At 36.2% G+C, this 13,728-nt stretch overlaps 1 protein-coding gene across 1 annotated transcript; it reads right to left on the bottom strand.

The window, feature by feature from the left end:
* Positions 1-5: 5 nt before the first annotated feature.
* LOC106060033 (uncharacterized) lies at positions 6-12,188 on the bottom strand. The gene is made up of 3 exons (XM_013217763.2): positions 11,681-12,188; positions 7,265-7,408; positions 6-2,614 (listed from the first exon to the last, which is right to left on the bottom strand). The coding sequence occupies exons 1-3, from the start codon at positions 11,861-11,863 to the stop codon at positions 2,471-2,473; spliced, it is 471 nt and encodes a 156-aa protein (XP_013073217.2). The 5' UTR covers positions 11,864-12,188; the 3' UTR covers positions 6-2,470.
* Between the last annotated feature and the right edge of the window lie 1,540 nt (positions 12,189-13,728).

Below are 13,728 nucleotides of genomic sequence, written 5' to 3'. Positions count from 1 at the left end.
TCTCATTGTAGTTTCAAACTATTTTATTGCTAGATAGATAGATAAATATATACACATGTACAGAAGTAATAAGTCTAAATCTATAGGATAACTAATCTATAAATCACAGACTATAATATTGGCCTAAAAAAAAAAAAATAAAAACCATTCTTTAAAATAAGACAAAATGTTATTAATCAATACATTATCCTTTGTTCATAATAATGTTAATGTCAGATTTCAAGATTGAAAGCCTAGCCTATAAATAAATATTTGGAACTATTCCATGAAGATTTGTAATATTTTGTACATTGTAGAAAGTAGAAAATGAAACCATGCCATAAAAGTGAGGTAGCTTTTAAAATATAAATAACACAAATGTGTGTACCACACATCTCTCAGATTTATTTAGTCTAAATACATACAAAGAACTTGAGTCATATCAAAAAGATGGCATAGAGTATACATAATATAGTCAATAGTAAAAGCCTACATAAATAAATCATATGATGCTTGAGGTAGGCTATTTATACTTTAAAGTCATTGTAAACAACTTTATAGCAGTCTGTACAAAGGATTACTCATTTGTAAAACAAAACAAAACTACTCATATTATTCATGGTAAGCTAATTAATAAAATACTTAGGTGTTAATATTTTGTAAGACTATTGGAACATGCTAGTGTTAATATATAATTCTTTAATTTTTCAACTAGTATGTAAATTAATGTTTTACAAACATATTATAGACTATAAACTATATAGATTGGCTAATGAGACATTTGAGACAGAACTATATAGACTGGCAAATGAGACATTGGTATTCATACATGTTAATATGAAACACAATGGACCTTCAGGATTTTGTGAATTTGCTATTTACCCTACCGAAAATATGGAGCCTTCCATTTAAAGACTTTAAATACAACAGAGCCATATTCCCTATCAGTACATTAAAAATAAAGAGCTAGTCTTTGCTATCATTTTTTATTTAGGCTACTTATGACTTCCAGGGAAACAAATCTGACAAACATCTCAACAGTGTTACATTTTAATAGCTTTAGGTTTGAGTCACTCACATAATGTGCTCTCACATGCCCAGTGTCTCATAACGGGAATCAAATGCTACTGAGATCAAGAGATGATTTTTATAATTAAGTTAATCATTTTAACAATAGCCTAAAATTAGATCTCCATATGTAATTCTAGTAGAAGCTTTATTTTTTGTATAGGTTATATCTGAAAAGAAAAATGTTTTATTCTAGTTCGTAATTGATAACATCTAAACTTTGACCAGTCTATAACTATATTTAAGTCTGGACAGCAGACAAAAAAAAAAAGAAATAACAAAATTGCAAAATGTAAAAATTTTCTAATGATTATATATTATTTTGTGACCCAATTTAAAACAAAGTGAATGCTGTAGTTTTGTTTTTCTTAAAGTTTCTAAGTATGAATATATAAATAAATGTAGAGTTCTGTTAATGTCTCAGGGTACATCTTGTTTAATGTATTTGTTACATGGAAAGTCTACAATGTTGGACATGTTTAGGGAAGCTTTAGATAATTGCACCAATAAACCTTGTGGGTATCAATGCCAAGACCTACTTCCCCTTCCCAACGTACTAGTAACAACTGATCATGATGCTCAAACATCACTATGTATGTTATCTAAGGGCGAGAATTTGATTCTGATGTTTTGGTTTGGTCTCACTTCCGAGTGTAAGATTGTTCTATGAGCTTCACGTTCCATTTTTTTCTCTTGTTGAATTTCATGTCAACTTTCTTCAGATATTTTCTGTATGCCTATCTTATTAATTTAGTCAGAAGTAGAAATGACCTTTCCCTTTAGATTTAACATTCTCTAGATCCTATTTCATGTTTCTAACTGCTTAACATTCATTGTATCAAACTGATACACAATTTAGAATAGATATCAATAGAATAAAAAGCGTAGACAAAAACATTCAATAGAAAAAGTTTAAGTAGTTAAACCAGGTTTTAACTCTTTCTCTCCTAATAAACGATAACATCGTTGATTTAACCCCATTAAATTGAATTTTTGATTTTATAAACTTTAACTTTGTGTTTTATAAAAAGAGCATACATTCTCCTATAATTCTGTACCAAAAGTAACGTTTTCTGATTACAAACAAAGTTGTTATTATTATTGAAGTTTAATCCTAACAGGGTAGAATGTACAAATGTGACAAAAATGAACAATTCTGTCAGAACGTGGAAAATAATTACGGAGTTAAAGAGTTAAAAATAATTCTCAGAGGCACAAAAACAAAACATTAACAAAAGTGGGGAGGATTCCATTTTAGTCTACCTTTAGTAACAGGTTAATGGTGCCTAATGTCATTAAGATCTATCAACTCTACATAATTTGGTGTAAACATGAAAAAAAAAAAGAATCCAAATTAAAGTTTCAACACATTGTTTAGTATAATGTGTAGATCTTTCAGTGGGTGTCTTCAATTTGAGCAGTTTCAATTGCGACGTACCGGTACCTGTTGACGAGGAATGATTCTTCTCCCTCGTCTGTCACATTCGCTGCTAAAAGCAAGATAGATACCAGCCTGACAGCCCATTTGATTGCCCAACTGAACGCACCTGCCGCCCACACGCTGGGTCTAAATGGAAACAAACAAACAAAAATCAATCTTAATTACTATATTATTATCTATGGATTGCATAGGCGTAGCCAGGACCCCCCCCCCCCCAAATGAAATCCCCCCCTCCCACCCGAAGGGGGGAAGTCGGAATTTAGTGACTGATTTTTTGCTTTGATTTTGTTTATTTTAGGTGAGATTTTAATACTAAACCATCACTTGCCCCAGCACAACCAAAGGGGTTTTGAGTTTAAAACCCCCTACCAGGGGGGTTCAAGTTTAAAACCCCCTACTAGGGGGGGGGGTCCAGTTTAAAACCCCTACCAGAGGGGTTCGAGTTTAAAAACCCCTACTAGGGGTTTTGAGTTTAAAACCCCCTACCAGGGATTTTGAGTTTTAAACCCCCTACCTGGGGTTTTTGCAGTTAACTCCCCCTCTTCTATAAAACAAAACAAAAAAAAAAATGCGAACGAAAATCCCCTAATTCCAAGAGCACAGTTAAGGAAGATTTTGATTTTAAAACCCCATCTAAAATTTACGATAAACCCCCTCTTTAATATAAAAAAAAAGCTAATTACGCACTCAAAATGTTATGAGCGAAACTAAATGGGATTTGAGTTTAAACCCCACTTCAGCGGGGTTTGAAGGTAAAAAATACCTCTTTAATAATAAAAACAAAGCAAATTATACATTAAAAATGTTATGAGTGTAGTCTAAGGGGTTTTGAGTTTAAACTCCCCTCCAGTGGAGTTTGAAGCTAAAAAGTACCTCTTCAATATAAATAAAAGAAAATTACTCACTCTAAAATCTATGAGCGTAGTCAAAGGGGTTTTGAGTTTAAACCCCCCGCCAGGGGGGTTTGAGGATAAAAAATACATCTTCAGTGTAAGAAAAAAGCAAATTACGCACTCAAAATGCTATGAGCGTTGCCGAAAGGGGTTTTGAGTTTAAACCCCCATTCAGAGGGGTTTGGTGCTAAAAATACATCTTCAATATAAAAAAAAAGCAAATTACACACTAAATGTATTTGAGCGTAGCCAAACCAATCGGGGGTTTTGAGTTTAAACCCTTCTTCTACAGATGGCTTTTTTTTAAAGTTTAAAACCCTTCCAGATGGTTTTGAGTCTAAGATCCCCCTACAGAACATTTTGAGGTGGAAAACCCCCAACAGAAGATTTTGACGATAAAACTTCTCTTTTCGATATAAAATCTAAAGCAAACTAAAGTCACTTAATTCCAAGAGCGTATTCAAGAGAGGTTACACATTTTTACCAGTGGCAGGGCTCCATTAATAAACTGCAGTGAATAGTCATCTACCGAAATCGAAAAACACTAAATGTAGCTCAACAAAGATGGCTAAGACAGATTTTAGGAGTCAGTTATAGAGATCGGGTCTAAATCAAGGAAATCCTATGCCGAACTGGGAGTCGACCCCTTAGTAAGATTGTGAGAGAACGACGCATGAGGTTTGCGGGACATGTTCTCCGACAAAATGAATTACGCATAAGAAGAGTTGCAATGATATCCTAATACAACTTGACGCCACTCATTCATGGAGGTCCTCATGGTAGGTGGGAAGAGACTTCAGACATTACCAGTGACAGATTTTTATGGAAACAGCTTGACGTTAAATGCTCCGAACGGCGTGGGAGGGTCTCAGTCAGTAAGAATAGCACATTAGGTTTTTGAAATAAAACTTTTTAATAGCAGGAAATAGCAGTGTAGATACCTCAGAATATGCATTTTTTTGGCTTTTAATACCGGAAATAGTGCTTCGCCCCGCGCTGGGGAGTCTACAATTTTATGGAAACAGCTTGATGGCAAATGCGCCAAACGACGAGGGAGGGTCTAAGTCAGTAAGAATAGCACATTAGGTTTTTGAAATAGAACTTTTTAATAGCAGGAAAATGCACTGTAGATACCTCAGAATATGCATTTTGTTGGTTGTCAATATCAGAAATAGTGCTTGGCGGCGGGGCTTCGCCAGACCCCTTTGCTAGTAATGTCGAGGAATCTACAATTTTTCCACTAACTCATGGAAGAACCTATTCTAGGGCACAATAAACGTCTTCCGAAAGAATGAAGGGTCAGAATGTAATAAAGATTATGTACACACACAAACACACACATAAATACATATAATTTTTTTTTTCGCGGGGGGGGAGAAAAAAATTCACCCCCCCAACCCCCCCCCCCCCCCCCCCCCGAAAAAAATCCTGGCTACGCCCATGATGGATTGTATATATTAAGAACAATATATAATTCTGAAAACTTTTATTTCGGTCACATTTTATTAGACTACTTTAAGGCGTTTGACAAAGTCTACCACCAAAGCTTGGTTAAAAACAAATATTTTGGCAATACTGTTTCATTTCACCAATGGATTGACCATAATAATAAATTGTTTCAAATCAACGCCAATAACAGGAAACGCGTGTGTACCTCAAGGAACAGTATTAGGCCCACAAGTGACATAAATAGCATATAGCTAATTACTGAGTTCAGGAACAAAAGTTTGTTGTTGTTTTTTGCAGATTTTTGCATAATATAAAGACAATAAAAATATTTGATGAAGTACTAAAATGGGAATCAAAATGGATCATGCCTTTCCACCCAAAACATGCGTAGCCTATTGTTAGGAGTGACCAAAAAAAATAAAACAAATAAAATATAAACTACTTATATTATAAATGGTAAACCAGTTACACAGACCACAAGCTCAAAATACCGGTATAGATTTTATTATAAATTTGTAAGTATCCCCATATTGACAAAATTATATAAAAAATAAAAAAAAAAGCATTAGGGTTTATTAAAGAACTCTTTACAAATCGAGACCATAAACTAAAACGCTATCTAACCTTAGTTAGGTCAGTATTAGAATATGTGTTATATGTTTGGGACCCCTCAACTCCAGAAAACGTACAGAAACTAGAAGAGACAAAATAGAGCCGTGAGATTTATAATAAATGAATATTCAAAATTGACCAAGATAATGCCATTAGTAAAATCACTAAATTTAGAGAAATTTAGGACAGAAGACTAAAAAAATAAATAGTAGCCCACTGAACCATATAACGTATAAATAGTCCTACAAAAACACAACCTGATAAAATACCCAGACATAAAGATAAAAACACATTTCCATTTCCATATGCGAGAAATAATTTTACCCTAGTGTCCTTAGAACGTGAATCGGGTAGCCTGGACACCCATCAGAGTTCAAGTCTCTACCATAGTTTTTAGTTAATATACACGACTACAAGTGGATACAAGTTAGACGTAAATGTCTTCCTTTTTGTATTCTTTAAGATACTATAAGAGATCAGCTATGATGATTGAGATCGAATCTTTAAGATACTATAAGAGATCAGCTATGATGATTGAGATCGAATCCAAAGACAATTTTGTGAAACTATTTCAGATGGACGTTAGGCGCCCTAGGAACAGGAAATGAAGTGTCCCGCATTCAAAGGCTCAAATTAGATTTTTAGAGGGCGAAAGGGGTATAGACGCTATTAGTTTTGTGTGGTCTGTCTGTTGTATAACATATCCCTTAGTCTGATGGACCACTGGGGCACCACACAAGATCTATCTACCGTCTTTCTCCTTTTCTCTATGTCCTTTGCCTTTGATAAAATTTCCTTCACTATTTTCCCATCGCGTTTTTTTCTCTTCCTCTTTATCTTCTTCCTTGTACTGTTCCCTGAAAGAAGGTCTTTGCGAGCCCTGAGCACCTTGTGATGTGGCCAAAGAGTTTGATTTTACTTTTTTTGATAATGGTCATCGTGGGGTCCGATCGCTGTATTAATCCTGTTTCTAATCTCTTCATTCGTGATGCGGTCTTTGTAAGTGACACCTAGGATTTAACTATATCTTTATAACTATCAGTTTATCGAATACATATGAATACTAACAATGTAATAATAATAACATTAATAAATCTCCGTATCCTGTGATATCAAGTCGTTAGTCAAACTAACACTACAACAGCACGTCACTTTTTGTATCGACGGAGATAAAGTTGTAGTTGCTGATAGTTTGTAGTTCATTGTTTCTGATATTCTTTTTGAAAATATTGAAACCTGCCTTTTTATCTACCTGAGCGGACTACTTCGGGGGCCGATTTTGAGTTTGTGTTTCCACACAAACTTTCTTTGTAACCTTGATATTATTTATTTTTAATTGCTTTTATATAGCGCATCCTCCATGCTAACAGCATGGCTGAGCATGCTCAGTGCACTCTTTTGTGAACTAGTGGGGGGGGGGGGAGGAGTATCTGGGAGGTTTCCGCTTTGCCTTTAGGCCTCAGCAAGCACAACTCTGCTCGAGTCGGGATACGAACTCAAGCCCCCTTGTTAGGTATCAAGGCGGTTTAGGCCTTTCACCCACACATCCCCTTATTGATATAGTAATACTTGATCAAAAAACCACTCTCCATAACGATTAGTCTCTCTCTCTCTCTCTCTCTCTCTCTCTCTCTCTCTCTCTCTCTCTCTCTCTCTCTCTCTCTTAACGTGTTGGCTGCCCTTTAGAAACAAATGTTTAAAATCTCCCAGGATTCCAGCCCAGATTCAAGCACTTCGGCAGCCAATATTCATCTAATGCCATAAGACCTTCAGCTAATGAACTACAAGATTACGAATTTTTTTTTAATAAAAGGGACATTACCACTGGCACTTCCACATGACAGTTAACGTTCTCTGGACTTGGAGCTCTGGGGGTGTACTGGAGCAACTCCTGGTGGTTCAATTGATTCAGTATGTCGTTCAGCCTGACATCAACGGGTCGGGTGTTGTTCTGGTTCTGTGCAATCTTAAAGAGGATGATCGAGAACAAACATGAACCGTAAATTAAACATAAGTAGTTATACTAACACAAGTATTTATACAAACACGAGTAGTTATACAAACAAAATCAGATAGATTTACAAAACATTAAAACAAGATTACAAATAGAGTTTGTGTTATTACACAAACTCAGAGGCGGCGCCCATCGAAGCCACCAATGGACCATTGGACAAGGAAAATTTAAGCCATAGTCTTGTTTTGATCGTTTAAATTAATTAAATTGTAAAAAAAATCATTTGGCGTTTTTTTTTTAAACATAAAAGCAAACAGGACAACACTTTGTCTTTGATAAGACTCTTCTAACTCTTCTGGAATAAGTAGAGTAGAGATGCAACTAATCACCTAAAAGTAGAGTAGAGATCCATATGATCACCTGGTGCGGTAGCTCAGGGTGTCATCCCTTCCCATCAACTTTCTTCAAATATGTTCCAATAAACACTGTTGCTAGTTAGTTCTTTTTGTTGAACCAATACAGTGAGCTGATTACCTACTATTATTGATTTTTACTCAAATGTAAAATGAGTGTCAATTCTATTATACAATCCCACTGTTTATGACATTTATTCAAATGTTATTGCTAATTTTACAATGATATTTAATTAAAATTGAAATAGACTTAACATCACCTGAACAGGTTTCCTTTGTTAGACTTAAGACACAAATGGTATAACGTTGTACTGTGTCATTTAGACTTAAACTACCATCTAGATGTGTCTAGGCATATTTGGGCATATATCTAGAGATTTTAATATAATTAACTTTTCCAATGTGAATGTGGCTGCTTTGCCAAGATATAATTTTTTTTTCAACTTGGTTGTCATCCGCAAAATGTCTGAAGCCTCTTCCCACCTGCTCTGAGGACCTCTATGAAAGTGTGGTGTGAAGTTGTACTAAAATGTTTGTGTTTGTGATTTCCTCGTAACGGCCTCCGTGTCATTGCAACTCTTATTATGCGTAATTCATTTTGTCGGAGAACATGTCCCGCAAATCTCATGCGACGCTCTGTCACAACCTTACTGATGGGTCGACTCCTAGTTCGGCCTAGGATTTCCTTAATTGAGACTCGATCTTTATAACTGACTCCTAAAATCCGTCTTAGCCATCTTCCACACAAACTGTCTTTTTAACCTTGTTTGTATTGTTTTTGTTTGGCGCAATTTAATGCTTTTACTATACTCGATGCGCTACGATCCAGTCACTTGTGTTGACCAGTTGGAAAGGGAAAAGAGGGGGTATATGGGAGAATTTTTCCATGAATGGCTTTTTAAAAGCAGTTTTAAAAAAAGGTTGTTTGACTTGAAATTCAAACTCACGATCTTAGGACTACTGTCACTCAGCCAGCAAAGTGCTTAAGAAAGTAGGTTTTATATTTATTTTTTGGTAGTTTCAAATTTTAGGCGTTGACCTAATTCTCTTTGCAAGCTTATCCCCCCTTAGCTGGTAATGTCTGTGTAGAAAAAAGAAATTAATTTATTAAGACTAATTGATAAAATAATTGGTCATTTTTTCGTTTGATTCATGTTTTGTATATTTGTGCAAAGTTTCAACTTGATACAAGAATGAGAAGTGGGGGAAATGAGGTGTATAAGGTCAGAGAACACAGGATCAAAACATTGTATTCCGGCAAAAAATCAAAAGGCTGGCGAGCAAAAGGCTGACCACGAATACGATGGCTTGATGATGTGGAGGCAGATCTACAACAGATTGAGGTTCGGGCGTGGAGATAAAAGACTCGGAGAGATCTGAATGGAGGGCTTTGCTGATGCAGGCCAGAGCCCTCCATGGGATGTAGTGCCACTGCGATAGATGGCGGTCAAAGGAATCACTGCAGTGATTCGGAAGAAACCAAGCAGCTTAGGTCAGGGTTTTAATAATTCTGCGATCTTTGGGATTCTGCACTTTGGTCTCGAAAAGTGTATTCTGTAAGTCAATTCTATAACACTTTTCATTGGCTGTTCGAAACATCTCGTGAATTTCACAAATACTTGGCCTGCTGAAGCTGAGGTAGGCCTAAATTTCTTATTCCTTTTAATACATTGAACTGTATCTCAACTTCTTAAACAGATAAATATGATTGGTTGTTGTCTTTGCAACTATTAATCAATCTCTTTTTAGTGTTTCTAGCGATATTGACATAAAGGAAATTGTCAGTCTCGAAAGAATCTTAAATCTCTAAACCTTAAAAAGAAATACCAATTAGAAAATATAAATATTGAATCAACAAAGCAGCACAGTCCACTGCCTCATTGGGACCTTAATAAGAGACGGCACCGAAAAAGTAACACACAAAAAATCCAACCCCAACCAATTAGAGCTCAAGGACTTAGTGAACTCTTTTCTAAAAAGCACCTTACCCCAAAAATCAATGGGTCAGAGTTTACTCAGACGAATCATGTAAAAAATCAACATAAACGAATAGCCCAATGGAGAAAGACTAGAAAAGTCGATTGCAACTGACGATTTCTCAGACAGCAATAGAGCAGAAAAGCGAGCATTTCAACAAACAGCCACAACACTAGTAAACTACCCAATTACACCAAATAGCCAAGTTGTCTTCCTGACCGATACCAAAACAGTCCTCCAAAGCCTGAAAAACTCTGATACTTCCTATATAAAGCAACTCAGGACAGCTCTTGTAAACCACAACAACAACGTCAAGGAAGCCGTTCCTCGGTGGATCCCAGCACACGTTGAAATAGAAGGTCATGAAAAAGAGACATACAGGCCAAAGACGGGAGAGCAAAAAAGTGACAATTCCTCTCTACCCGGAAGAAATGAAAAAAGCAAAATAAATAGACCTGCTCTCACCCAATCTCAAGAAAAGAAAGACCAATTACAAGTTGTCCGGACACGACCAACGCATCATTTTTTGCCTCAGAACCGGACACATCAGAATGAGACAACTTATGTTCTGTAAGTTGAAAATTGGGACTAGCAAAACTTGCCCTTGTGAAGCATCCTCTTGTTGAGATGTCCAAAATGTTTGAGATAAATCCCTTTTATGATTCTTTGACCCGGTAAAGGATCTTATCCCGTGGCTAGGCTGTAGTATTGGCTTTTCACCGACCCTTCTGTCTGAGGACCCCCATCAACTAGAAGATTATTTAATCACATCCGTTTGTTTATGGGCCACGGTAACTTGAGCCAATGCAATGGCTTTCCCCATACAAAGCGATGCTATCCTATAAGCAGCCGACCATGTCCTTCGAAGCTGCATCCTCTATATAGATGTCCGATAAAGACGCTGGTCCCGAAACCCTCCTATAGATGAAAACTATATATGGAGAATTTTCTAATCTGAAAACCACTGCTCGGTTCATCTCAGATATAGAATCACTAGCCTATAGAATCACTAGCCTACAGAATTACTAGCCTACAGAATCACTAGCCTACAGAATCACTAGTCTATAGAATCACTAGCCTATAGAGTCACTAGTCTATAGAATCACTAGCTTATAGAATCACTAGCCTACAGAATCACTAGCCTACAGAATCACTAGTCTATAGAATCACTAGTCTATAGAATCACTAGCCTATAGAATCACTAGCCTATAGAATCACTAGTCTATAGAATCACTAGCCTATAGAGTCACTAGTCTATAGAATCACTAGCCTATAGAATCACTAGCCTATAGAGTCACTACTCTGAACATCCAGTGTAAACGTGGCACCAATGGGACTGAATGTTTTCAAATCTAACATTTCTATTTCTCTGCCAACTTTAGGGTTGCCAGACGTCCTACTGGCCGGCATAGCCTAACGCGTGAGAATGTCCGGCTTTTTTCACTGTGAATACATGCACATTTTAAAGCACTGAACTAGGCCTACTTTGTCTGTCAAGAATGATAAGTGATGAATGTTTTGTTAGGTGAGTTCTTCTACGTGTCCTAATGTCAGTCATATCATTCATGTAACATTGTCAATTGTGCCGCAGAATTTAGGCCAAATCAAAAGGTGCATAGTTTTAATTTGCAGAAAACCTTATTTGTAATAAATACGATGATGCTAAGGTCTGTTGTTTGAGCATGGCTTACATCAGGATTAAACTTTTTTTTTTCTCCCTTTCTCTCCCTCTCCCATTTTGTCCCCTACAACTATTTTTCTTCTATAGGCTGCATTTGTCTCGGCACTAAAGATTAAATTAAACGAATTAAAGACACGTGAATTTATTACATGTATCATAATAATAATATACTATAATATTAAATGAACGATAGAAAAGAACATTTATATTTACCAATCTGCCATTATTAACAGTTCGTCTCTCTCTCCTTTTAAATATCACTTTCTTGTTGTCGGGGAAGGAGTCGGAGACATCGAAGAGAGTCAGTGACAGGAACAGCATCACTAGAAGACAAAAGTAAACCATCTGTTTCATCAGGTTCACGGGTCGCGAGTAGAAGTAGTAATACTCAGACATGATAACCACAATTGATAAATCGGTGGATAGTTCCAGCGATCAAATATATTTTAGAACTCCTTTGATTGTGGGCCAGTTAAAGCAATGGTAGCTGATGAATTCACATAAGTAAAATAGTCCAATGTCTATTGGTTGCTATTGTCGTGTTGTGTTTTTTAAATCCACGCTTACTATTTCTTGAGTTGACTAGCCTACAAACAATGAAGCTGAGTGAATGGTTGCTAGGGTATACCACTAAATGAACGGTTGTCTTTTCTTTTCTTATATAAAAGAACTTTCTTGTCTCTCTTATCTCCTTCCCCCCCTACCCCCGGGAAAGGTTCAACATGGGAGGTAACTCCGTACTGTTTTCTTTTTTGCTTCTCGTGGCGACGGGTTGTGTCTCCCCCTGACGGTTCTCAATCTATACAGAGACCACCAGAGCTCAAAAGATTGATGTGATCCTAAGTATATCATTCTGCGATAGCGAGGCCACTTGACTAGAGAAGGGGAAAAAAGGTTGGAGGCGGTTGAGCCACGGGGTAAAAGGGGCTGCGCTCATTAATTACAAGTACAAATAACACTATCTGTGTTCGTCTTGTGCAGGGGAAGGGGATCTATAACCCCAGCCACGCCCAGCAATGTCTAGGACAATGCGACCTTTCTCCTGGAGATGGACTCAGCTATTATTTGGTCCGTGATGGCGTGTGTGCTGTCTTGTGTAATCTTAGCCCTGTTTACAAGATGAGCTCAATTTGTTCTCTCGCGCGTGTGAGTGCGAATGTCAGAGTCTAAGTTGGCTTCAGTTTAAGACAAAAGAAAGGTAAACAAATAAAGAGAAATATGTATAAAAATAATGTATTTACTTTAAAGTAGCACGCCAAAAATAACTTTATATAGCCAGCAGGGAGTAGACGGAGCCCCCTAGATCGATGTTATTTGAAGAACAACTAATAAAAGAACATTAAACACCCAGGTGTGCATGATAGATTCAGTGTATGATAAATTCAATGCATGATAAATTAAATGCATGATGTCACCAAGGGCGAATTTAGAACTTTTAAAAACTAAAAAAAAGGGAGTGGGCAATTTTAAAAAAAATTAAAAAACCTTTTTGCGTTTTGGCGCACTTCTACACTTTGTAATTACAAGTATTTTTTTTTAAACAATAGTGAATAAAAAAAAAGAGAGATCCTTTGTATCATTGTAATACATGTTAGCTTATTTTAAAACATATTTTCTCCAGGATAATAAACATAGGCCTGCCTATTATTATTAATTGCAAATATCAAACTCCATGTGTTTAAAATGAGCGTGTCGGAACAACTGATATGCCTATTATGATAATTAATTAATCAGTTATAGGACCACTTCAAAATCACAAATCAATATAAAATTGCATTAATATCTATTTGAATTAGGTCTACAGTCCAGTAATTAGTTTGAAAACAAAAGTTTAGATAGCTTACTAGCTTCTCCCCGATATTCTTGGGTCTAGTTTGTCTTAAGGGCTGCACGCGAGAAATTCTTGCCAGTTTTTGCTTGTTTTTACGATTTCCTTCTTATCAAGATCTAGGTTTACGCGTGTTCTTTTTTTCCTCAAATAATTTGTTTGATTCGCTCCAGATTTTGTTAGTAAAAGACCAAAAAAAAATCACCAATTACTAAATTGTTTCTTTCTCATAACAAACTGCAGATAATTTCATCGCAAATGTTTTCCACTTTTTCGATTCTGTCCTTGAAGCATTCAAGCAGCTCATTATGGAGTTCTATCTGTAGCTAAGAAGAATATAAATGTTCTTATACATTTTCTTTTTATCAAAAAAAAAACGAATGAACGTTTTCTACACAATATTTTTTTATTAGCGCAACAGACCAACCTTACT

The sequence above is a fragment of the Biomphalaria glabrata genome, chromosome 2 (assembly GCF_947242115.1).
Source record: "Biomphalaria glabrata chromosome 2, xgBioGlab47.1, whole genome shotgun sequence".
NCBI classification, from domain to species: Eukaryota; Metazoa; Mollusca; class Gastropoda; family Planorbidae; genus Biomphalaria; species Biomphalaria glabrata.
Note: the sequence above shows the minus strand (reverse complement) of the source record. Positions and strands in the feature narration are given on the sequence as shown.